At 44.3% G+C, this 25,611-nt stretch overlaps 1 protein-coding gene across 1 annotated transcript in view; it reads right to left on the minus strand.

The window, feature by feature from the left end:
- The window catches only part of GALNT16 (polypeptide N-acetylgalactosaminyltransferase 16), a 539,297-nt gene that overhangs the window by 150,066 nt on the left and 363,620 nt on the right, over window positions 1-25,611 (minus strand). The window contains exon 3 of the mRNA XM_078661985.1: window positions 9,055-9,153. Coding sequence (XP_078518111.1) covers window positions 9,055-9,153 — 99 coding nt within the window. The remainder of the gene's footprint in view (window positions 1-9,054; window positions 9,154-25,611) is intronic.

Genomic DNA, 25,611 nt, shown 5'->3' on the forward strand with positions numbered 1-25,611 from the left:
TGTGGTTATAACAAATAATATCCTTATAAAGGCATAAGAATCACATCCATATTTAGTCATAGCCAATGCAGTCCAAATACGGCAAGGCTACTCCCATAAGACTCCTAGAAAGTACAATGCGTTCTTTAAACAAACCAAGCCTCCAGCAGCCCGGGAATTCCCCCTGCTTTTGTTTTGATTTGTGCAAGAACTCCTGGAGTCCAGAAAGAACTGTAAGTTCTTAGTGACGTCTTATGTCCAACCTTACGTCAAACTCGGCACCTTTCAGGTATAAATATACCAACGTTGCCTTGAGCAAACACACGGTGGTTTGGAGCAGAGCGGCTATCTACTTGCCCGAAGCCCAGCTGATGCGAGAGCCGAAGGAAGCCGACCCTCCCATTGACGCACTGAGAGAGACGCTGTCTTTTCTCCTGCCGAGAAATCCAGCTCCAGTGTTTCCAGTCACCCTTGCGGGTTTCTGGGAAATCGAGTCCTGAGAAAGAGATACAAGACCTCCTTCATTCTATAACCAAGGTAAGGAGCTGATTAAATCCTTAAGAGAATTCTTGATGCAGATTCTTGGCAAACCTATCTTAACTTACTTACTCCTTCCCACGTATTAGGCTTACGTCAGGTACACCGGGGTAGGCGTATTTTAGAAACACCAGTTGAGCACGTTTAGTCAACTTTTATCCTTGTATGTATTTTATCAGTTTTAAGTATCATATGGCTCAGAAACCATATAAATGCTTTTACAGTATTATTTCGTAATACTCCTTTTACTGTACGCACTTTACTTTATGACAAGTATTGCAATTGTGGCAATTCACTTCTCTTGCACGAGAAAGAGGACTGCTCAATAAATAACAACTTTTATTGAAAACGCCCGTCTCTCTATTTCTCTGCACTCTGGTGAAACTAAGCATGCACGATTGACTGAGTGAAATAGCTGTCTATTGTTTTCACACGACTCTGGAGATATACTCCTTATTCTGGGGGGAGAAAAGTTGTCATGTTAATGCGGTTGTCAGAAGCTAATCCCTTCTTGTCTATTCAGGAAAGTTAACTCCTTCCTGTTTACTCAAGAAAGTTTCTAGTGACCTCTGAGCTAGCTGCCATACCTAATTAAGTCTAACATATTCAGTAGAGACCTACATGACCTCAGTCCTACGTCTAAACTATCGTTTATGTTATTCCAATGCGCAGAGCCTATTGGTAATATAGGTACTACACTACACCCAGACCCCGCCCCCAACCACCAAACCAACGACCCCACCTCCAGCCTCAACGCATGGACCCACATCAGCACCGAAGACACCACCCGCGTCATGAACAGCATCCACTCCGGCTCCCCCTCCGACCCCTGCCCTCATCATATCTTCAACAAAGCCGACACCATCATCGCACCCAACCTCTGGAACGTCATTAACAACTCCCTCACGTCAGCCACATTCCCTGAAAGCTGGAAACACGCAGAAATCAACACCCTACTGAAGAAACCAACAGCGGACCCCAAATACCTCAAGAACTTCCGCCCCATCTCTCTCTTCCCCTTCCTGGCTAAAGTCATCGAGAAGACCGTCAACAAACAGCTGCCAGCATTCCTCGAAGAAAACAACACGCTCGACCCATCCCAGTCCGGATTCTGAGCCAACCACAGCATCGAGACCGCCCTCATCGCAGCCACCGATGACATCAGGACCCTGATGGACAACGGAGAGACAGCCGCCCTCATCCTCCTCGACCTCTCGGCAGCCTTTGACACCGTCTGCCACCGCACCCTAATAACCCACCTCTACAACACTGGGATCCAAGGAAAGGCCCTAGAGTGGATCACATCGTTCCTCTCCGACAGAACCCAGAGAGTCCTCCTCCCACCCTTCCACTCCGAGGCCTCCAAGATCATCTGCGGCGTACCCCAGGGCTCCGCACTCAGCCCTACCCTCTTCAACATCTACATGAGCCCCCTCGCCGCCATCGCACGCAAACACAACATCAACATCATCTCTTACACCGACGAAACCCAACTGATACTCTCCCTCACCAAAGACCCCCTCACCGCGAAAGCCAACTTCCAGGACGGAATGAAAGATGTCGCAGAATGGATGAAGCTCAGCCGCCTGAAGCTCAACTCGAACAAGACGGAAGTCCTCATCCTCGGACAATCCCCATCCGCCTGGGACGACTCATGGTGGCCCACGACGCTGGGCACCGCACCGATACCCACGGACCACGCACGCAACCTGGGATTCGTCCTGGACTCCTCCCTCACGATGACCAAGCAAGTCAACGCAGTCATGTTTCAACACCCTGCGCATGCTCCGAAAGATCTTCCGGTGGATCCCCACCGAAACCAGAAAGACGGTCACCCAGGCCCTCGTCACCAGCCGACTGGACTACGGAAACGCCCTGTACGCAGGAACCACAGCCAAACTTCAGAAACGCCTTCAACGCATAAAGAACGCCTCCGCACGACTCATCCTCGACATCCCTCACCACAGCCACATATCTGCCCACCTGAGAAACCTGCACTGGCTCCCCATCAGCAAGAGGATCACGTTCAGGCTGCTCACCCACGCACACAAAGCACTCCACGACTCGGGCCTGAATACCTCAACAACCGCCTGTCATTCTACACTCCCACCCGCCAGCTCCGCCCCACCATCCTCGCCCTCGCCACCGTCCCTCGGATTCGCAGAACCACCACCGGAGGAAGATCGCTCTCCTACCTGGCAGCCAAGACATTGAACTCCCTCCCCGCACACCTACGACTGACCCAGGACCATCTCACCTTCAGGAAACACCTCAAGACCTGGCTATTCGAGCACTAGCGGCACCCCCCCCCTCCCTTCAGCGCCTTGAGACCCTCACGGGTGAGTAGCGCGCTTTACAAATTGATTGATTGATTGATTGATCCGTACGATAGTACTTTTATTGTGATTTTCTCCACTTCTCATTGATGACGGGATGCCACCAGTATCAACATGTATTTTTAAAGTCAGTAGCTGGGACGATTAGATGCTTTATTTCTGTTCATTTTTGTTTTTATTATGTATGTCGTCTTGTAAGCCCAATAATAATCAGACAATCAGAGAAGAGGAAACTATCTTACATGTGACTGGCGCAGCGTCTCCTTTAAACTACATGGTCTCTCAAACCCCTACGTAGCGCTTAATCGTGTAGAAAAGATGTTGGAGGCACTTGGTAATATATCTTTATAGAATATATTCTGTTCCCATTAATATTGCTTTCTTTTCAGAAAATGTAAGTGATATCTCGTAAATGTTCAACTCTATAGCTTTGACAATGTGTGTTTCGTTTCCTCTCTGGTGCTTCCTTTGGGCTGTATCATGCTCATCACAGCAGGGTCAAGCCCTTTTAAGTGATGTTTTTAAGATGGGAAGGCGATAATGATAAAGCAACAATATTTTATGGCTGTTTATTTGTATCTTTTGTAGGATATGGAATAGGTGGTATAACATTATTTTATCATTGAAATATTTTCAATTTAAATGCAAGTGGGCAAGATATTATATGGCTACTATGTTATGTTTAAAAAATATTTGGTGTAAAAACTGTTAAATCTAATCAAAGAAATGGAAGAGGTAATATAGAAACTGACCTTAGTGGAATGGCTTCTTAATAAAACAAGCATTGGCAAAGCCAATAGGTCTCGGCAATGCACGAGCGATTGGCCTTGTCAAGGTGAATGTCTTATAGCCATGTTGTCTAGTAGCACATCTGCTGTTCAACATGGCTGAAAGTTACTGAAATCCCAAAATCCGAGGATGTTGAGCCAACACCAAGTCTCTTGCCCCCCCCCCCCCATGTTGAGTTTTTGCCCTACCCCTCCTAACACAAAAAACACTGACGTGGCCTGTTCTGACCGCGTCAGAGCATTTCTTTCAGCGACTTTCAGCCATGCTGAAAGCAGATGTGCTGCTAGACAACATGGCTAAAAGACATTCACATTGATAAGGCCAAGATCTATTGGCTTTGCCAATGCTTGTTTGGTGTAGACTGTGTCTTGCTGAACAAATGTGGAAGTGATAATGAGTAAAAGTTGAGCTTTGAAGTGAAGCGAGGATGTGGCGCAAAGGCCAGGGCTGTGAACAGGGAAACCAGGTTTGAATCTCAGGGTTTACTCAACAATTTGTGATTCTGAGCAAATCACCTATGCTTCCCCCCTACCTACGACGACAATAAATGTGTAATTGTGTAACATAACTGGTGAGCACTTAAGGTGCTCCAATACCATAGGCTTGTGTTCGTGCTATGGCAAGATAGAGGACGGAACAAGTGCTCCAATACCATCGGATTGTGCAAAAAAAAAAGAAACAAGTGCTGTTCGTGTTTTAACAACTTTGCATTCATTTATGTACGCAAGCATGCATTTTAGTGGTATGTGTGTATGTGTACAAGGGAGATGGCCTGAAAACACAAGTACTCCTATAGAGTGCTTGAAAACAAAGAAATAAATAGCTCCACAACATTGGAACAGTGTAAGGAGACATGTACTTGGTCCAAACACAAAAAGAGGGCGCGGTGCCTGCATGCCATGACGAATGGCATCGAAGAAAATGGGAGCGACGCTGAAGTTTACCAATGGGAGGAGACGAGTGGCCTGTAAGCCCACAGATAGAACACAATACGCCTCTTCAAGTCAGCGCAAGCGCTGTCTAGCCAAGAGCTAAAAATATTTAATGTTACATTAAAAAATGCATGCCTTACTGACAAGCACCAATGTAGTATCAACAGCTTAACAGCTTTTTAAATGAGGTGTTTATCAAACAAGGCTTTGCAATAGATTCATGAGAGATAAATGTTAGAAGAATTGTATGCAGTCTTCCACAGAGAACCCACGTATTAGCCAATAATGAGAAAGTAAAATGTAGGCCAAATACCTTATTTTTTTTTTAATCTGACAATTTAAACTCTAGACATGCTCATGAGAGTTGCAAATCCTGATATTGGATGTACCTTAAAATGGAAAATTAAAATGACTTTCAGTGAATGTATTTAATCTCTATAACTGCAGCTATGTGGAAACTCTGGTAAAACGTTTGCATTATTAAATTGTTTACTTTAAAAAAGGCTATTAAAATATTTTACCATAAAATAGAAATATTTTTTTAATGTAATGTTTAGACGGCTGTAACACGTTACTGAATCCTTGTGAACGTTGACTCGAATTGTACATATAAATACACTGCAATAAAGACTGTTAAAAAAACAAATATTTATTTTTTGTTTATACATCAATTTTAACTTTAACTTAAATGTATATTAATTGAAAGAGGTTGAAATAAATAAAGTATTTTAGCATTATTTGCTATGTAGTTTTATTTTATTTTAAGTCTATGCCGCCATTATTTTGTATGGGCGGGTGTTGCAGTACCAGTGGTTGGCCATGTGTGGTGCTGGACTAGGCCTCCAGGGCTTTTTTGTTTGTTTTGGCTGTAGTAACTTTACACTAGTAGAATTGTTTTCAGGGGGTGGAGACATGTAAGTTTACACTTTGCAATACATTTACATTTGGAGATGGCGAATAGCGAGAAGGAGTACATTTACTACAAAGTATTAGAATGCATTTAGAGGTGTAGATTTACTCATGTGTAAAGTTACCTTTGAGAATAGCCCCTCTGAGCCTCTGATATTTAGCACAAAGGCTGTCATGCATTGGGGGTTGAGTACAAGCAAACTGCACTAGTCTCAACCCATTGAACAGACTTCTTACACATTCACAAAGCAAACATCATCTGGCTCCCCGGATGCAAGAGCGCGTCTTAATAATGATTAATTATACATTATTGCTCTGTGGGATCACCTAATACTTAAGTGTAATTCCTTTTCCTTCTTTGTCAAACCACAGGGGAGGGGGATTGAGGTGGCTGCTTGTTTTGTTAATAGAATGTGTAAAGTGCTACCAACCTGGTGGGTGGCTTCGTAGCGGATGTCACAAGGTATTCTGAAATCTGAAGTCAATATTTGTGTTATAGTCGTTGTGTAGAAGAACTGAACATGCACAAGGCAACCCTGGGATGGGGTGACTGCGGAGGGCATCACACAGCCTGGTTCCCTTGTACAGTGGCGGTTGTTGAGGAGGGCGCTCAGGCAGCTCGCGTGTTGGTCGTGGTCGTAGTAGTGGAGGTGTGTTCACGCAGATGGCTCACATGTAGGATGGTAGTAGTTGAGGGGTGTTCAGCGAGTCTGGCTCCTGGGTATGGTGAGGGTTGTAGAGGATGGCTGTTGGGGCAGCCTGGTTATTCTGTAGGGCATTTGTTTGGGGGGGGCATGAGTGATCAGAAAGCCTGGCTCCTGGGAGGGTTGCAGTTTTTTTTAGAGTGGTGGGTGTTTTAATGTCATCAGGCTGCTTGGCTTCTGAGTTAAGTTAGGATTGCAGAGGGGTTGTTCAGAGAAGCTGGCTACTCTATAGGGCGGTTGATAGGAGGCAGCAGTGACCGTAAAGGTCTCGCTGCTGGGGAGCATGGTGGTTGTTGTTGAGAGTAGGATGTGGGTTTGAAGTGATAAGGTAGCTTAGCTCCTGAGTTAAATGACAATTATTGAGGGGGTGTTTAGGCAGGCTGGCTCCGGGTAATTTTGTAATTGTTGGAAAAGGGTGCTTAAATAGCCTGGCATCTGTGAAGATGGCTAGAGTGGTGTTTGAGGATTGTTGGACATGTTTGGTTCCCTGGTATGGTGGTGGTTGTTGATTGGGAGTTCAGATATCCTGGCTTCATAGAAGAGTGGTCCTTGAGGGGAACGTTCAAACCGCTCTGTAGGGCAGTTGTTATTGGGAGGGGGTGGTCAGTGAACTGGAAGCCTCGCTCCTCAGTTGTGTGATGGTTGCTGGGTGGAGAGGGGATTGTTCAGGTGTTTAGAATCTTGCTCTTGAGGTAAGTGGTGGTTGTAGAGAAGGGTGCTCAGGTACCCTTGGTATGGTGGCGGTTGCTGGTGAAAGTGTGTTGAAGTGTTCAGGGAGCTTGACTCCTGAGTTAAGTGGTGGTTGTGGAGTGTGGTGCTCAGGTAGCCTTAGTCCTGGTAGGGTGGTGGTTGATGAAGGGTGTTGTGGTCTTACACTTCACAGAGGCCTAGTTTCACTTCAGACAACTGAACTCATTCTCTTCATCCTGGCGTCTCACGAAGCAAGGATGGAACATCCGGCTGCAGCGAACTGTGTCACTCAGTTGTCATTGAGTGACAGTGGTCATATAATGGCCACCACTCTACAGCACGCCATTTCCTTTCCACGCTGTGAGATCCTTCCCTTTGACTCCAAGAAGCTTGGAAATTATAGTTTGCAGTGCTGTTGTACAACCACTGGCAGTTCGGGCTGGACTGTTCCCATGAGGCACAGGGTCAGACTGATTTGCATATGGCCATGTCTGAACTGGGGTGGCAGAGTGGGCTAAAGAACGGTGATGGATTAAACCCAGATCTGTTGACTGGGTGTGAGTGTTTGATTGGTTCAGATGCTCCGTCCATCACCACCCCCTTTTGTACCATGTTGTACAACCACCGGACATGGCTGCCAAGCTGTGCGCTTGCAGACATGTGCACGAGTGGGAATGTTGAGTATAGTGAAGGTGGTATGGCATTCTAGTTGGCGTGTATTGCCAATCACTGCTCAGGCAAGCTAGGACGCATTCACGTCTTTCATCAGTTATTGCCCCCCCTTAACCAGATGACTACAACACAGGAGTGTTGGACTAGGAGGTACCAAGGGCTCCATTAACAAAATAACAAGTACAATAGGTATATTGCGCTGCAGACCAGTTTGGCTCTGGGTTCTCCTCATAAGAGATACCAATCCCATCACAATCCTCTGGTAATTGAACTCTACCCAGACAGCTTACCCCTATATTAGGGTGCCCAGACTCTTCCAGGAGTTCTTTAAGTATGCCAGAGAGTTTATATTCAAACACAGAAGTCTGCAACCCCATGGGCCCTGTGAATAGAAACCTAACCCTTGACCTCACTCACATACCCCAACCTACATGAAGATAGTTTTGGGAATGCCAAGTTCACAATCTAACTTTGTGCAAACCTTTCATACTGCTGGCACAGCCACTGCAACCTTTGTATTAAAAATCACTTAAGGAGTGCTAGGGACAAAAACAGCAAACCGTGGTATCCTGAAGCCAAGTTCACATGAACTATGTTTACATGCTGTCATTCTTTGTATGATGTGTTCGTATCATAACTATTTTTCGTTTCTGTCTATAATTTGAGTTGTATTTGCTATATCTGCTTGTAAAGCACTCTGATACCCACAAGGGTCTTGCCCGCGCTATATAAAACCTTCAAAATAAATAAATAAATACATAAAATCTATAAGCCACGGCTACTTGCTGCAGTTTTTAATCATTGTCCCACCCTTATCTTCTAAGAAGCAAAACACAACAGCAGAGAACACAAACTAGACTGGAATGAACGTAAACCTACCATCCGCAGAAGGAAATAAACTAACACATACTCCGCTCCCCGCACCACATTCATAATTAAAGTGAATTTAATGCACGACTTAGAGAACAATGCACTAGCGATCTATTAAGATTTTATGAAATGTCAGATCTCTGTCTTCAACTAGACATCAAAGACAGCTTTGACTCCGGGCTGGGGACTCTAGGCAAACTACCCCATGTATTCCCTCAAGAAAGTCAAATGTGAATAGAATGTCGCCTGATAAGCCGGATGATCAAAATTGTATGGTAATCAACGCTGACAAAGCTGCCTTCCAACCTGGAAGGAATGTGATGTGCAAGCAAACAAAAGAGAGAACACGCTTTCATGATCATGTAGCCCGCCCACGTTATTTCTCTCCGCATTGTTCGGGCCGGATATTTTTAATCTCAAACATACTCATCTTTATTTACGGCAACTTTGGATACTATTGGATCTAAGCAATTTAGGTGAACAATACCAAAATCAGCCATGACTTGATGCAAGTGTTTTGTAAAGGACAGGATTATCTGCAGGTAAGTCAACGTTTTGGCTTCCTCTGGACAGAACCAAAGAGTCTTCAGTAGGTCTAAAACTGAAAGGTAGAAATGGAGGTGGAATCACTCTTACCTCTTTACGGTCCTGAGAAGGGTCGAGCGAGCCTCATTGTGAAAAGTGATGATGACAGTCGTGGCAGGCAGGTCTGCGTCGTAATGTACAGAACTGCATCTGCAAAACAACCAGAAAAAGATCCTTATTGACCAAACAAAGCATATAGCGACAGAGAGGCCAAACCACGTTAGATAGTAATTCAACAACTCTAGGAACTACCAGGACAGCTGTTTCTTTCAGTCTTGACAAGGTAGGCTTCAGAGATGCAATTGAAGAGTTTTGATTTTGATGTCTTAGTGGTAAGTGTTTGCACCAGTATATGACAGGCATTAAATAAACAATAATAAAGAAAATGGTATAATTGGGAATGAAAAATACAATTGAAAATAAGACTTTACTTTTGGTAATATTGAAGAACAACAATACAGAACATTGAAACGATGTACATTTTAGACATTGTAAAACTATCAACATAACAATAATCATACAGTGGAATGGTAAAGTTGCTTTGAGAGGAAATGTTTAAATAAGGGTGTGTTATTGATTAGAGTGTGTAGGGTAATTGATAAGAATAGGATAAGGGTGAGCGTTGCTAAAGGTAAGTGTTTGGGTCAGGGTTAAGCACAGGTCAGATGCCAGATCTTGTATTCTTCACTGTGGACTCTTCATTATTTACAATGTAATGCAACATTATCAATTTGCCAATTTGATTATTTCTTCATATGGTCTTCCTCTGTGTTATATTTGGTCATTGCCGAATTCTTCAATTTCTGATAGATCCAAAGGACTGCACACACATACTATTTAGTTCCTTGTTAACGACTGCATACTCAAATTTAGAACAGCCCTTTTTTGAGTTGATTCTAAAATGGTTGCAACAGAAACTGAAAAGAAAACAATCATGGCCACCACAAAGGCTCAAATATATATATTTGTTTAAATCCCCATTTGACCAATTTGGTGGAGATTGATTGTAACATTTAAAATGTTTGGTTTGTTCGTGAAGATGTGGTGGTTCTTGTTAGTTGAGATTGAATGTACATATGAAAGCATTGGTATTCGTATAGATAAAATCTAGCTACAAAGTTACTGTGCTCTGTAAAGCGAGAGGTGCAGAAAGATGATTTGATGGTGTGGACATGACCTGAGGAGATGAATGGAAAAGTCTTACTTTTTGAGAAAAGTGGGTGGTGGCAATTGTGCGACTCCCCATCCAAAGTGGATGAGATATTTCCTGAAGACAAATGCTGTTCTGCTGAAGTACACAAACATCACAGATTGCAAAATCATTCAAATGAGGCAGGTATTCTCTACAAATTCTCTGTAAAGTGATCATTTCACCTTTGTGTGTCACATTGCGTCAAGGCCACTTTATTGTTTCGGCCTTTGTGGTGTGTTTTATGGTCACTTCAGTATTCCACACTAGGGAAGCACAAATTATGTTTCGATGCTGGAAGCATTCCCTGACTCTCAGACAGTTTAATAGACCTTGGATCTGAGACACCTTTGAATGTCTTAGACAGGGATGGTGAATTTTCAACATCCATATCAATGCAAAAGTTAGTTTCCACAGATAGGTGCGGGATGGATACATTTGCATGCATTTTTATGTTTTTGGGCGAAGACCTATCTGTGAGAGTCGAGGATTGCTTGATATGTGGGTGATGATTCTTAACGATGGTGATAAATGACCGGAAGCGAGAACAATCTCGGTAGCGGAGGTGGGCTAGGCAGGAAGGTAATACTGTGGACAGGATCTTGTTTCAGAGCGAAGATGGAAATAGACAGGCTGGTTCCAGACCTTTGAAGTGTTCATAGGCCCCAGCATCTCTTTTAGGTGTGTGGAGGATTAGACTTCACAGCGACGCGGGTGACGCAGCAGGTCTTCAAGATTATTCAAATTCAGTCACTTCTCTAAATGACACTTTCTAATTGAAATAGCCTGATTTCATTTAGTAAATTAAAATGTGTTCACACGTTATGAGCCAGCTTAATTTTACGTGACTCAAATATATATGTTTTCATTTATGGTATAATTAAATTCAGGGATTTTCTGAGCTTTAGTAATTGCTTTTCGTGCTGAAGTGGATGTTGGTAAAGTTAGGGGATTTTGAGAGGGTCAATGGGACCAAAGATGGAGAAAGGAGAGGAAACAGAACAAACATTACAATTGTGCTGAAGAGTATTTCAGTCCAGTTCCTACAACCCTCTTCCCGTTTTGTCTGTGGCATGCCACAGGCCACACAATGGTGACCGTGCACAGCAGTGTGACGGCGAGAGGGACCCTGGTCGTCTGAGCTCGATCAGCATCACATCTCTTATGATGACCATACTCTACCTTCTTTTCGACCACAAGTAAGCCCTACAGTTTCTGCCCCACGGACATTAAGACCCTCATGGGACCCAGAATCCATTTTCTCTAAACTTGATACTACTCCTTCTTTCTCCTTGACTCGGGATCAAGTGTCTCCTCCACCCTAGGCACGTGATTAGCCTTTAGCAATGATATAGTTGACTTCAAAGAGTACTTTGTTTTTTTTTTAAAAGTGAAGTTTTCGTTGCTTGTGATCTCAGTTTGGATGTATGACGTTACAACGCATACTTTTACAACGCATTTTTTACAACGCAACATCGATTACAACGCATTCCATTACAATGCATGCCTTTACAACGAATTTTTAAAAACTACCATTACAATGCATTCCATTACAACGCATTCCATTACAACGCATACTACCCTTACAACGCATACCATTACAACGTATAACATTACATTGCATGTATGGTAAGTATTGGATAGTGTAGGGGTAAAAATTACTATTCTAACTCCAGGGCGGTGCAACCGTGGGGTAAGTGTTGGATAGTGGAGGGGTAAAAATTACTATTCTAACTCCAGGGGGGTGCAACAGTAGGGTAAGTGTTGGATAGTGGAGGGGTAAAAATTACTATTCTAACTCCGGGGGTGCAACAGTAGGGTAAGTGTTTGATAGTGTAAGGGTACTATGCGTTGTAATGTTATGCGTTGTAATGTTATGCGTTGTAATGACATGCGTTGTAGTGGTATGCGTTGTAGTGGTATGCGTTGTAGTGTCATGCGTTGTAGTGTCATGCGTTATAATGGTTGCGTTGTAATGGTATGCGATTTAATGGATGTTGCGTTGTAAACGTTTCATTGTAATGGTAGTGAGTTGTAAAAGTTCAGTTTAAAGGTTGTTTCCGCTCAGTTTTCACTTGGACCATCTCACCCTTTCCCGACACTACTTCTCTTACTGATCACACGTTCTCGGCTTGTCCCAACTGGTGACCTCCTACCCTCCTAAGGCTGGCCACCTGCTTGAAGCCGTAATTCACCAGCTCATCACTTCTCAGATCTTCGGTGCAGCTTCCCCTAGAGTGGGTGGGCCATTTTGGGGTCCCTTTCTGCGGCAACTTTCCCAGTCAGACCAATAGTTCTGTAAACATCCTGAACACCCCCTTCCCTTGCGCAAATCATGGTCTCAAATCAATCAAAATTTCTGGGCTAGCCGTCCAATCAAATTCTCCCAAGATATTACCTGGGCCACCCAACAGATAAATATGTAAATATCAGAGGCAGTAGACACTTTTGCCCCCGCTATAGGGCAAGCGCCCTCACCGTCGGTGCTCTCCCAATGGCCCCTGGCATAATGAGGCCCTGCATTTCGTTAAGCAGAATTGTAAATGCCTGGAGTGATGCTGGAAGGCGGCCTATGACAAATTCACCGGAAAAGGGTATAAACCAGAAATTAAGAAAATACTAGTGCCTGGTTCCAAGTGCCCCAAAAAATGCCTTCATACTGGAAATGAACTCCGCATCCAATTCTTCTTGATCCATTTTTAACATTGTTAAAAGTTGTCTATACCGCTCAGCGTGGTCACATGCCATCACCCATCACAAGGTCTATGCTCACAAATGGCTTTCTTCTCAGACAAAATAGCTAATATCAATACACTTTCCTCCTCGGGAGTGTACTCTTTCGCCTCCAAATCCGGATGTTCTTCTAGATCTCCATACTCATTCTCGCTTTGAAGACTTTGTTACGCTATCCCTCAAGGACACCGTGAAATAACTTCACTCTACCAAGTCGGGGTTACCTCTAGACCCTTGTCCTGCCACATCTTCTCCACTGGAGCAGAAATCTTTGTTCCTTTTCTTAAAAAAATCTTTCCAACCAGTCGCTTAGGACCGAGTTAGTCGCTCTTTCCTAGAGGCACAGCTCAAGACAACCCCTCTGCGGACCTAAGCTTTAGGCCAATTTCTTTCCTGCCCCTGCCAGTTAAGATCCTTGAGAAAGCAATGAACAAAGAGCTGCCCTTTTTTCAGGAAAGCAACGTTCTCCTTGAAACCGCTCAGTCCGGTTTATAGGAAGCTCACAGCTTGCCATCGATGAGGCCTTCGGTGGATGGGTGATTATGGCAAAATGGTGTTTTTGGACCTACTTGATCTCTCTGCTGCCTTTGACATGGTCTCACTCCACTCTCATCACCAGTCTCTTCAGGCTGGATATCTGCCAGAGGTTCTGAAATAGCTTTGACCGAGTGACAGAACCCAAGCAATTTCTTCCCCCCTTTCATTCTGCCACTCATTCTCTTCCTTGTGGAGTACCTCCGGACTCATCCTTGAGTACCACCCTCTTCAGTGTCTGCATGCGGCCCCTGATCATCATCCGTTCGTTCGGTGTTGATGCAATGTCCTACGCAGATGTTACACAGATTTATTTCTCCACCCACAAAGATGAAATGTATGAAAGTAATTGCCCTCTGGATTAACCAGAACTGTCTTAAAATAAATGGAGACAAAACAGAGATATTGTTCTTCGGCAAAAGTAGCATTAGCTGATGCCCATCCTGATGGCCACGAGAACTCGCCCCCAATCTGGTTCTCTCAGAGCGCGTAAAATACCTTGGCCTTCTGATAGACCAAAACCTTCGTTTTGATAGCCTGATGTCTTCCGTTTGTTCCGCTTTTCTTCATGTGGTGAGGAAAACGTTCCCTCTACTCCCTAAAGCCACATGTAACATGGTCACCAGTGCCCTTATCACCTTCAAGCTGGATACAGAAATTCCCTTTATCTGGGCACCCATTTTCAGGTGGTCCAAAACTCAGAGGCTAGACTTGTCCTTAATTCCTCCCCCCCCCCCCACAGCTTCAATTTCAGCTTAGCGTAAAGAGCTTCACTGGTTACCTCTAGGAAACCTTTGATCCTCAAATCCCTTTGTGTGGTTCACAGCGCGATACACAAGAAAGATCCGCTACACTTACAAGCTAAATTTAGTTCTATCAGAGCCCTACTGTCTGCGTACATGTTTCTTCCACCCATCCCCCGTGTGAAACGCGCCATGTCCAGCGGGCGCCCCATCCACTATCTTAGCAGCAAACCACTGGAATTCCCTGCTCGTCTACATTCGTTCTATATCCCATTTCTCAACATTAAGAAAGCTTCTTAAAACTTGCCTATTTTAGCCTCTCTTTCTCATGTTTTCCCTGATTTGCCGTTCTCTGTATAGTGCCAGGACGCCCCTTGGGGTACTTAACGTGCTCTATAAATCCCGAAAACAAACAAATATGACTCGGACACTGCACACTTACGGCCAGATTCATCAATGTAAAATCGGCTCGCAAAGGGCCAGATTCTGAGAATCCGGCCCTTTGCGAGCGCTATTTTTGCATTTGGGATTCATCAACCCAAATGCAAAAATCGCAATTACAAAAATCGCTTAATTGCGAAGAATCGCATTTAAGGAATCTCAATTAGAGAGTCCTTAAATGCTATTCATGTACCTTTTTAAAATTGCGAATTCGCAATTTGGGGCCGCTATTTACCGCGAAGTGTAACTTCGTGGTAAATAGCGAAAACTTAGAAAAATTCACTTTAGTGCATTTTTCTGAGTTGTATGTTACACACACACATGTCCTTTGGACATGTGTGTGCGCAACATCAGTCTACATTTACATTTCAGGGGTGCTACAGGGTGTCCTTTGGACACCCCTGGCACCCTTGAAATCGCATCCTTATTTGCGATTAGCAAATTGCTAATCACAAATAAGGAATGACTCCCCATTCATTCCTATGGGCCTTTGGGCCCATAGGAATGACTGGGAGTCATTCCTTATTTGCGATTAGCAATTTGCTAATCGCAAATAAGGAAGCAGTAGAAATCGCAATTAATTTTGCGATTTCTACATGAATCCCGTTTTGCGCGTCTTTAATAGCGATTCCTTAATAATCGCTATTAAGGACTCACAAATCGGGACATTGATGAATCTGGCTGATAGTGACATCCAAAATCTCAACATATACAATGTGGTTTATCTCTGTGGCGACCCAAAAATACAGAAAAACTTAAAAGGGATGAATTATTTTCACCTGTACTGCATAGGATTTGGGAACCAATACCTGGTGGAGAAGGGAAAAAATATCTGGGACAGCATTACCTCAAGGTGGGATTTCAAAGCACAAACCAGTTCATGGGGGTGGGGGGAGGGGGCAAGTACAAGTGTTGGGTTATGGTTAAGCACCTGAAAAACAAGATTTATGTGCAAACTCTTATGGCTCCATCTCACACACTACTGTTTCTAGCGGACACTGTCAAATGCAATGGAAGTGACGTCGTCAAGGTAAAGGTTCGGTCTATTTATTAACTGATCGCCCATTAAGGGTGTCTGAGAGGGGTGTAAAACACCTGAAGATGTAACACCACACATTTATAATTGCATCCCACCCAGAGAAGAAGGCGAGAAAATTAATTGACAAAAATAGACTCAAAGATATTAAAATTGAAGCTCAAATTAAAAAATGTAAAATTGAAGTGTAGATTATCCAGTGCGTCATATCCGTGTATCATTGACTTTTCCCATCACAAAAGCTAATAATAAACGGGCTGCAACTCAATTTACTGCAAGGCCCTCTACTAATTTCAGAAAAGTTACATTTCATGTGACGCATAGTTCAAAGTTAGATGTGCTATGGTGTGCTTTGACGCTCTGATCGCCTTTCTAAATAATTGTGCTGGTCCAAAAGAGTTCAGGTCCATTTTATATTTTTGTGTTGTTATGTTATGTTACCCGGCGTTTTGTACAGCGCTCAGCTACTCAAACAGAGTGTCCCGGCGCTTTCATACCGGACAAAGGCACAGAACAAGGAAAGGAGGTGGAATTATTGGCCGAACAACCACATTTTGAGATCCTTTCTGAATGATAGCAAGTTCTCAGTCTTCCTTAGAGACAAAGGTAGTGCATTCCAAGATCGGGGCGCCAGATATCTGAAAGAGCGACCCCCAATGCGAGCCCGCTTAATAGTCGGTACCGGAGCCAGCGACAGTGACGCAGAGCGCAAAGCTCTGGACAGCTGGTGCGAGCCAATTCTGTTCCTAAGGTAATAGGCTCCCGAGCCATCCAAGGCCTTGAAAGTTATGGTAAGGGCCTTGAAAGCAATACGTTTCCGTATAGGCAACCAATGAAGCGATTTCAAATGTCCAGTTGCGCAGACTCTCCGGCTGAGGCCAAAGATTGCTCTCGCTGCCAAGTTCTGCACCACCTGTAAACGCGACAGGAGGTACTCAGGGAGGCCAAGGTATAACACGTTTGCATAGTCCAGCCTTGAGCCTATCAAGGCTTGGACCGTAGTCCTTCTGTGTCCGAGAGGCATAAAAGCATCTGGTCGCTGAACAATTTGTTGTGAAGTAATTCTCCATGGATACACATCAAAATATGCCCTTCAAAGTTTTTTTTATACAAATTGCTACACTCTTTCCATTAATGTCAATGAAAACCACTTCTACCTGTTATGGGCTTGCGCTCTCTAAAGTGTGATGCGAAACAAACAATTTTGCCATGGCGAAGCAGGAAGTAATCAAAACTTCAATCGACAAGAAGGACTATTTTTCATGTACACTAGATGAATTCTTGGAAGCGAAGGAACTATACAAGGTGAATGTAAAGCGGAAAACCATGCGACACAACAGATTTTTTTAATTTTGGAAACATTCTCAGCTACTGGAGATTTTTTTTAATTTATAAAAAACGTTATTAGATTTTCCATAATATGACAAAATAACACATCTTTGGTTAGTATACACACTGAACACTTGTCTCAATATTACAATTAAACAAAGCGTTAATTTAACAATATACCATAAAGAATATTATTACAACCATAAAAAACGCAAGGGATATGATAAAACCGAAAAAGGAAGAACAAGGAAAGAAAAAGAAAGAAAAAGAAGAAGAGAGAGAAAAAGAGGAGAACAAAAGAAGAAGATAACTAATAAAAAGAGAGAACCCATGAGCAATAACTAACATAGTGTAACTAAAAATAAATGTGAGGCCCATTGTACATCTAGTAGATATGAGCAAGTACAACACACACCTATCAATTATAAACTTATAAAATATAAAATAATCACAGAGGTTTATGTGACTTGAAATAAATGTCCAAAGAATTCCAGATAGCTCTGGTCGAAGCTTTCCATGGAGAACTCTGCAAAGCAATATTATCTGCACCTCTGAGATGAATAATCCAGGTTATCCATCCTTTAAATGAAGTCTTATGCGTATCTTTCCATTTCTTTAATACCATCTTTATTGCTGACGTGAATAAGAGATCTAATAGGGCTTTCGCTACTGGATTTTTTTGACCGACTCTTCATGAGTGGTGTTGAAGCGGTCATTGGACTTCTGTGAAAATCATGTAGTTCTAACAGCTGTGCTCCTTAATAATAAGGTGACCTCCTCGTGGAGTCCGACAGGCTCTAGCAGGGCACTATGGTGCAATTAAATGTTTGACCAGCATGTTTCCATTAAATTCTACCAACGTACCATAAAACAATTGTCAACTACATAATAGTATTCAGAAGGGATATGTTTAATTCTCAATTTCGGTGTATGTATGCATATTGCATCAAATTCAACCTTGATACGTATTTTAGTCCTACTCTGACAGTGGACAGCATGGGTCTCTAGACTTCGATGAACCTGTTGTGACTTTAGATCAGTCGCGGTGTCGGGATGTGGTCAAAAGCGATATCTGGAAGAGCATCACAAGAGATCAAGAAGGTTTGGGATTTGGCGGTCTGATCCGAACAGCATCTCTTTCCTTTAGATTTTAGTATAAAGACTAATATAAACTAACCGCCCCTCAGAGTACCAAAGAGAATGCCACTGGGCTATCGTAGGCTGGAGAACCAGGTAGGTTTTATGGGGCAACAGTGTGGATGGATTTAAAAGATACGCGGGCTACTTTAAAGCGATTTTAGATTTTACAGAGGAGGTCAGAGGTGCGCCTTATTTCTGCGGATTCTTGTCCCTGCCCCACACTGGGTTCCTAACTCTGGAACAAAGGGCAGGCCTGTTTAGGTGGTCGGCTATAGCTAAGCCGATCTAATGGCAACCATCCAATTGGCTCGGAGAATCTCTTGTTAGGTTTCTTTGAAAGCACATACATGATATGTGTCTGGTCATGACACTGGGTTCAATGTGTTATCCTCACCAAAAGGGAATGTTTGGTATAATATAGCCTGGGTTATGATGAAGCATTTAGTCTACTGAACAACTTTGTCAGCACCTTTAAAAAGGCTGTCACATGGCCCAAAGGTTGCTCTCGTCGCTTCATAGAGAACCTCAAGTAGCTCCCAAATTAACCCCATTTAGCCACCCGAAAAAATAATATCACAGTTAAATAATCTAATATTCTCAGAATTCCCTCCTACAGTTACCAACAGCCCATCAATGAGCCACTGGCCCCTAACGCACCCTCAATGTCCCCCAATGAACCCTTAAACGGCCTTCAAAAGATCCTTCCACAGCCCTACCAGCTGCTTCTATATCCCCAACAGATCCTCCCACAGCTACAAAACTGGTTCTATGTCCCCAACATATCTTCCCATAGCACCAACAGCTGTGTCGGTGGTCCCAGCATATCTTCCCTTAGCCACAACAGCTGCTTCTACAGCCCCAGTGTATCCTTCCCTAACCCAAACAGGTCCTCTCATAGCCACAACAGTTCCTTCTATAGCTCCAACATATCCCTCCATAGCCCCAAAAGGCCATCCCAGAGCCACAACAGTTTTTCCCATTGCTACCACCTGATAAACAATACCCCTGACAGACCACTTCTCAACTCGCAGTCACCCTACATTGCACCACCAGATACTCCCACAGCCCACAACAAAATCTTACATAGCTCCTAACATACAGCTGCACAGCACCCAAGAGATCTTGACATACCTATCAACATGAAACCCCAACTTAACCTCAACAAACCCTAAAAAACAATCAAGCAGCAGACCCTTCCCTTGTCAAGAAAAGACTCTGACAGAAGGACCAGGCCCACCAGACCCTCATACAGCACCCAGCAGATCCCACGGCAGCAAATGTTTCTCACCAGCCCCCAACAAATCACCACATAGACCCTGACAGGCACTACCAGATGTCCTCAAACCATGCATAGATCACCACACATATTATAGTTCTTCCAACAGATCCCCACACAGTTCCCAACAGACTCTCATTGTTTGATGGTGTTCCCCTTACATGTCAGTTTTTAATCCTTAGACAGGTTTCTTGACGTACCCAGCTCTTACCTTCTGGGATTTGACCAGCAGGCCTACGTATACATTGCAATTGGCATACAAAGAGCAATTGAGAGCCTTGAAATTCTCACAGATAGAGGTTGCATTGTAATGCGGCTTGGAACCTGAGCAGCTTGTGGGACTAGCAGGTCGGTTCCCGACTGTGCTGTCATTTGTTTCACATTGTTTATTTATTAATTCATTTATATTTCAGAGTTTGAATAATGGCTCCATTTCAGAGCACTCAGTGACATAGCTCTTATCAGATGGGTTAGTGTTTAATATTATAGCTATAGTTCATTTGGGGTTTGGCAGGCTGGGTACTCTGTTGAAAAGTGCTGAATATCCTGGACCCCAAACTTGCTGAATCCCCCACCCCTCTCTCTTTGGTGTCAGATGGAGCGCCATCTTTCTGACTATGGAGCCTGCGCTGACTCAGATGGCAGAAACTTTGACCCAAGGTTCATCACATATTGGGGTGTTGGGTCACAGTGCATTATTCAGGGGTGGCTTTCTGAAAACGTTTGATCTGTTTGGGACCACCAGGGAAAGCCTGGAAGTCCCGAACAGGAAACCGAAGATTTGGCGCCAAAACAGTGCGAGACAGTTCCCAGAGTGACAGGGACATTTTTGTTCTTTTTAAACTTTGGGAGTTTAAAAAGAAAAACCACTTGGCTAAGCAGGTGCATTAAACATGATGCCTGCGCCAGGTCTCAGTGCCTGCAATGGACTGGTGTCAACAGCATGACTGCGGGAGGCGCGGCGTTCTCTACCCGCCTGGCGGTCTTCCACCACAGCAGCAAGGTAGACCCCTTGGCTGCCCTGGCAGACCAATGGACCGATCTTCATACTTTAAATGATGGTCCTAGTCTTACTCTGACCTGGGGATTTATGAAGCGGATCTCAGGTAGGGCTTTAGACCGTAGGTGAAATGCTTCAAGTTTAGTTTCAAAGCTGCTGGGGTGGTTCTATTACAGTCTGGACCTCCACTTAATCTTTCCTTCGGACATTCTTCGACTGCTTCGTATGGAACACCTGCATACTTGTTTTATCTCTAATATATAAGTTCTGCCCTGGGGCCACCTCTACCCATTTCACTTGGTCACCAAGAGGTCACGAACTAACCCATAAGGTGGGCACCAAGACAACAAGTAGGCGTGTCCCACTGCCCCTGTGGGGTAGGTGATCTGAGTTATGGGGTCTCACTAACACCTGACCTACTGCTGTCCCTACACCATTCCCCACCTGACCTACTGCTGTCCCTACACCATTCCCCACCTGACCTACTGCTGTCCCTACACCATTCCCCACCTGACCTACTGCTGTCCCTACACTATTCCCCACCTGACCTACTGCTGTCCCTACACTATTCCCCACCTGACCTACTGCTGTCCCTACACTATTCCCCACCTGACCTACTGCTGTCCCTACACTATTCCCCACCTGACCGACTGCTGTCCCTACACCATTCCCCACCTGACCTACTGCTGTCCCTACACTATTCCCCACCTGACCTACTGCTGTCCCTACACTATTCCCCACCTGACCTACTGCTGTCCCTACACTATTCCCCACCTGACCTACTGCTGTCCCTACAACATTCCCCACCTGACCTACTGCTGTCCCTACACCATTCCCCACCTGACCTACTGCTGTCCCTACACCATTCCCCACCTGACTGTGGAAAAGTAAATTTTGCCATGTTCTGTGTCCCTACGCCTCATCCATCATATGTTATGTGTGCATGACCAATATGCATATGTTATTCCCCATGTCCGATTAAAGACGCAATTACAGTTGTGTCCACCTCTGGTATGTCAGTTTCCAGTCCTCGTGAATACTACGAATATCAGGCCTATGTAAAGCTACGTTGCCACGTTTCTCAGTGTGCACGTTATTTCATTATAAAGTCCCCGTTTCCAGGCCTCAAAAGGGCCCGGACATCAGATTCAGCTCCTGTCTCCTGAAAGCCTCGCTGAGGAGCGATACAGCCCCCACCTGTATCCTCGACCCTTCACTTACTTCCTGCCTCGCAGTGCCCGGTGCAGCTTGGCTCTGCCTCTGAGTCTGCCAAGAGTATGTTATGATTCCAGCTATCAGTTCAGTCCTCCTTCTCTGCATTCCTGAGCTACTGAACTGCATCAATAGTTTCCGTCATTGTCTAGCCTTTTCGGCTCCACGTTAGAGAAATACTGTATTAATGGTCATTTAGTATTCTTCATCACGCACTACATGTAGAATAATGCATGGTCCAGTCTTAGAGTCAAGTTAGCTTTTCCCCTCATGACTTATAGTTTATATCAACATGTTCCCTAAACATCAGATACCAGATAGGGTTTAGGTACATGTCGCTCCGACCCTCCAGACTCAAGTCTCTGCTCCTAGCACAGAGTTCGTAGCCCCCAGCTTCTCCTAGTAACACGTCATTGCCAGTTTACGCGCACCATTAGGTTAGAGGTCCCGGCTCCTTAGGTAGCCCCCTCCTATGTTTCCGCCCATTCATGACATATTCTGTTACGTTTGCACCACATGTCTATGTATACTCCCAGTTACACCTCTTTTTACTGTTATCTTTCGCGACTGCTACGCGTCACGCCTTCTGCTCCACCCACTGTTACGCCTACTGCAATGTAATGCTATGTGTTTGCGCTATGTATATAAGTTGATGTATTGTTATTAAAAGTTAGCGCGCTCATCCCAGATCAAGCCCCGGCAGCTGCTGGGCCCCAGTTGTCCTGCTGGGCCCTGTCACCTCTGTTCCTATGCAGGTTGTCCTGATCCTGTCCTTATGCTGTAATAAACCTGCAGAAACTCCTACTACCTCGAATCTTGACTCTTATTTTATTGAGCTATCTGTTATTCATTCATTCATCCAAAAATAGATCCGGTATTATTTATTTATATACCACATAATGGCGCCCGAATAGGGACTTGCCCTTTCCCCACGCGTCGGTGAAGCCACGCCGACCCCCTGACCCTCTGCAGCCGTGACGGAACCATACCGTGCACTGGCAGATATTTCTGCTCCAAGTATCCCTCAGGCCCACGGAGGAGACGGAGGAGGCGGTCCAGCATCCAAACGAGACGGTGGAGGAACGCGGCGAGTCCCGACCAGAGCCCAAGCCGAGAGTCCAAGGTCCGAGGTATCCGGAGGCCCACCCGTAACTGAAGTCCGAAGTCCGAAGTTCGTCGTCGTAGCAGTCCAGTCCCGTCCGAGGCCTTCCGTTCCGTGCTGCCCGGTGAGTACCATTGCTGGGGTAGTATCTAGACAGGACCAATCTAAATTGACTCCTGGTCCGTGGGTTGGTGGTGCCCAGACTCACAAACGAAGTGTTCACCTAGGTGGATACGGGTCTTGATGCGTCCCTTTATGGGACCGGTATGTTCCGTACTGTTACAGCAGTGCATCCAGTAACTCTAGTCTGTTCCGTTCTCGAGAAATTCTGTTCTGTTTCTGTTTTCAGTATTCCAGGTAATATTCTGTTCGAACTGTTATTTATAATGTTCTTCATGTATTTTTAATGTTGTGGTATGAGTGTGACGTGATTTCGTGTTTTCATTGTGTATTGTATTGTGTCCAGATTACAGTTCAGTCATGCCTATATTTTCCAAGTTACGTCAGATAAAAACTAGAAAGGGTCTGTTAGAGGAAGCGGTTCCTGTCCCACCTAGGGACAGTCCAGGTCACTTTATGTATCAGAAACATGGCATAAGCGCCATATTGTATCTAGATTTATGGGTAGAGTATACCAAACAGTTAGAAGAAAAGTATAGATGGCCCGTATCGGGTACATGGGATGCCGAATGTATCATGCGAGTAGAAGAAGCATTATGGAAAAAGAAAGCCAGACAGTCACAGAAAGATGCCATCGAGTTATGGCGTAAGGAAGCTCATAGAAGAACCGAGAAAGAAGTCAGAAAGTCAGAGTTAAGTAGAGAATCGCAGGAACGAGCCCAAGAAAGAGAATTAATCGAGATAGGTGAACAAGTCAAAGCCGAACAGTCAGACAGACAGAGGCATGCCCTTATTAAGGGTATGTATCCTCTCCTTGCCGAAGGTTTGCCAAAAGCGACCCCAGAGGCATCCAGTAATTTCCCGCCACCATTAGTTCCGACTAAGCTACGTCACAAACAGACCGCAGCTGATATTTTTATTTCGTCCTACTTGGACGACACAGTCCCAGAATATGCAAATCCTGTTCGCGCTCCGCCAGTCCCTGCAAATCAGGCACTTCCCGCTCCTCCAGACACCGGAGTACCTGTTACGGTACCCCCGGTCCAGCCTACAGTTCCATTTCCCACTCTGCCAGGACGTAGAGCCTCAGTAGACGATTCTAGTCTAGGGGCCGCAGGAGGAGGTCCTCCTCAAACCCCGCCGCCACACAAGCGTTTATCAGCACTCGAATTACATGCTCAAGCATCACAGCGTACTCCTAAAAGTAATAAGTCTGTCACAGAAATCAGACAAGCCCTTAACGAATGTGTCTATGATCCAGTTCCAGGCGAATATAATATGGTTTTATATTCCGTACGCGTAAGGAGGGTGACCGAGTATCTAGTTACCTTACCGAATATGAAAGAAGATCTAGACAGAATATATCGTTTCATCCGTACAGGGGATGATCCAGAAAGTATTAGCGAGACTATGTCTCAAAGGAAAGCCGAGATCCAGCTCATGATATTAAAGTTCCTGATCAATTGTCTAATAAGAGAACAAGATTACCCGTCTAAAGATTCCGCCGAAATGAGAATCCTGACAAGGTGGAGTGATAATATAGCCGAGGGTAAGCACAAGACCGTCGGTGCCATGGAGAGTATGTACAAGAAAATTCGTAAAGAAATAATAAGGTTACACGAACAGCGTAAAGCAGCACAAGTAAGCGAGAAAGAAAGTATCTCTGATCCTGAAGAGGAAGACGAGAATTCCGCCAGAATAGCGTATGTAGGAAAATCTAGATTTCCAGATCGCCATTTACGTCTAGAACACAAGTCTATTTTTCATCATCCAGCACCAGAACAAGGTTCCCTAGAACAAGTATTTCAAGCTACCGATCACATTCTGAAATCACGAGTCGGTTACAGTGAATTAAGTACTATGCATGAACAAGAACTAGCCCGATCAGCAGTCCGATGGATTACTGATTCTACCACTTTTCCAGACGAAATAGTGGCACAAATGTTTCTGAAACTGCCCCCAGCCAAGCAACGACTGGTGGGTATGTATATGATCCAGTACCTCATTACTCTGTATGAGGGTCAACACTCTGATCCAGGCCCGTTACACGATATCCTGAACGAGTTACTCCAGTATAAATGGAGAGGTCTAGGTACCGATTTAATTAGTGTCATTCTAGAACAGCGCCACAAATATAGAACGTTCCTGAACCCGCATTTTGTTCATGTCTCACCCCCAGAAAATAAATCATTCTACATAGACAGACAGAATCCGTTACGAGAAGTCCACCCAGTCCAAGGGGCGGGTGGCGTAATGCAACGAGTGTTTGTATACACTCCAATATCGAAGATGGAACTTCTTGAAATGAAGAAATTAATTCCCTGTCATGACAAAGATCCAGCAGGGTTCCATAGAGAATTAAAAGACATGCTCCGTATGGGAGAATACACGTACCCAGATATCATTAAAATGTTAAAGGTCCTGTTACCCGCAGGGGTGTATGAAAAGCTAAAGGAAAAGGAATGGGAGGTGGGAGAGAAAAAGATCGATTGGGCAGCTCTAGAAGCTGAAGACAAGGCACGAGTACCAGGTACCGGTCTTGGAGATAGATGTAAAGAATTACCAGAATTATTGATTCAAGTTTTACCCAGATTATTGACAACGAGAAAAGAAGACTGGGATGCAATCTCAGCCTGTAAACAGAAACAAGATGAAGATATTAGTGATTTTTATTCTAGATTTGAAAAATGTTTTAGTATTAACAGTGGTCTCAAGACAAGTAGTGAGTCATACCCTCATCTTTTTGTTACTAA

Source organism: Lissotriton helveticus, chromosome 9 (genome assembly GCF_964261635.1).
Source record: "Lissotriton helveticus chromosome 9, aLisHel1.1, whole genome shotgun sequence".
In the NCBI taxonomy this organism is placed as follows: domain Eukaryota; kingdom Metazoa; phylum Chordata; class Amphibia; order Caudata; family Salamandridae; genus Lissotriton; species Lissotriton helveticus.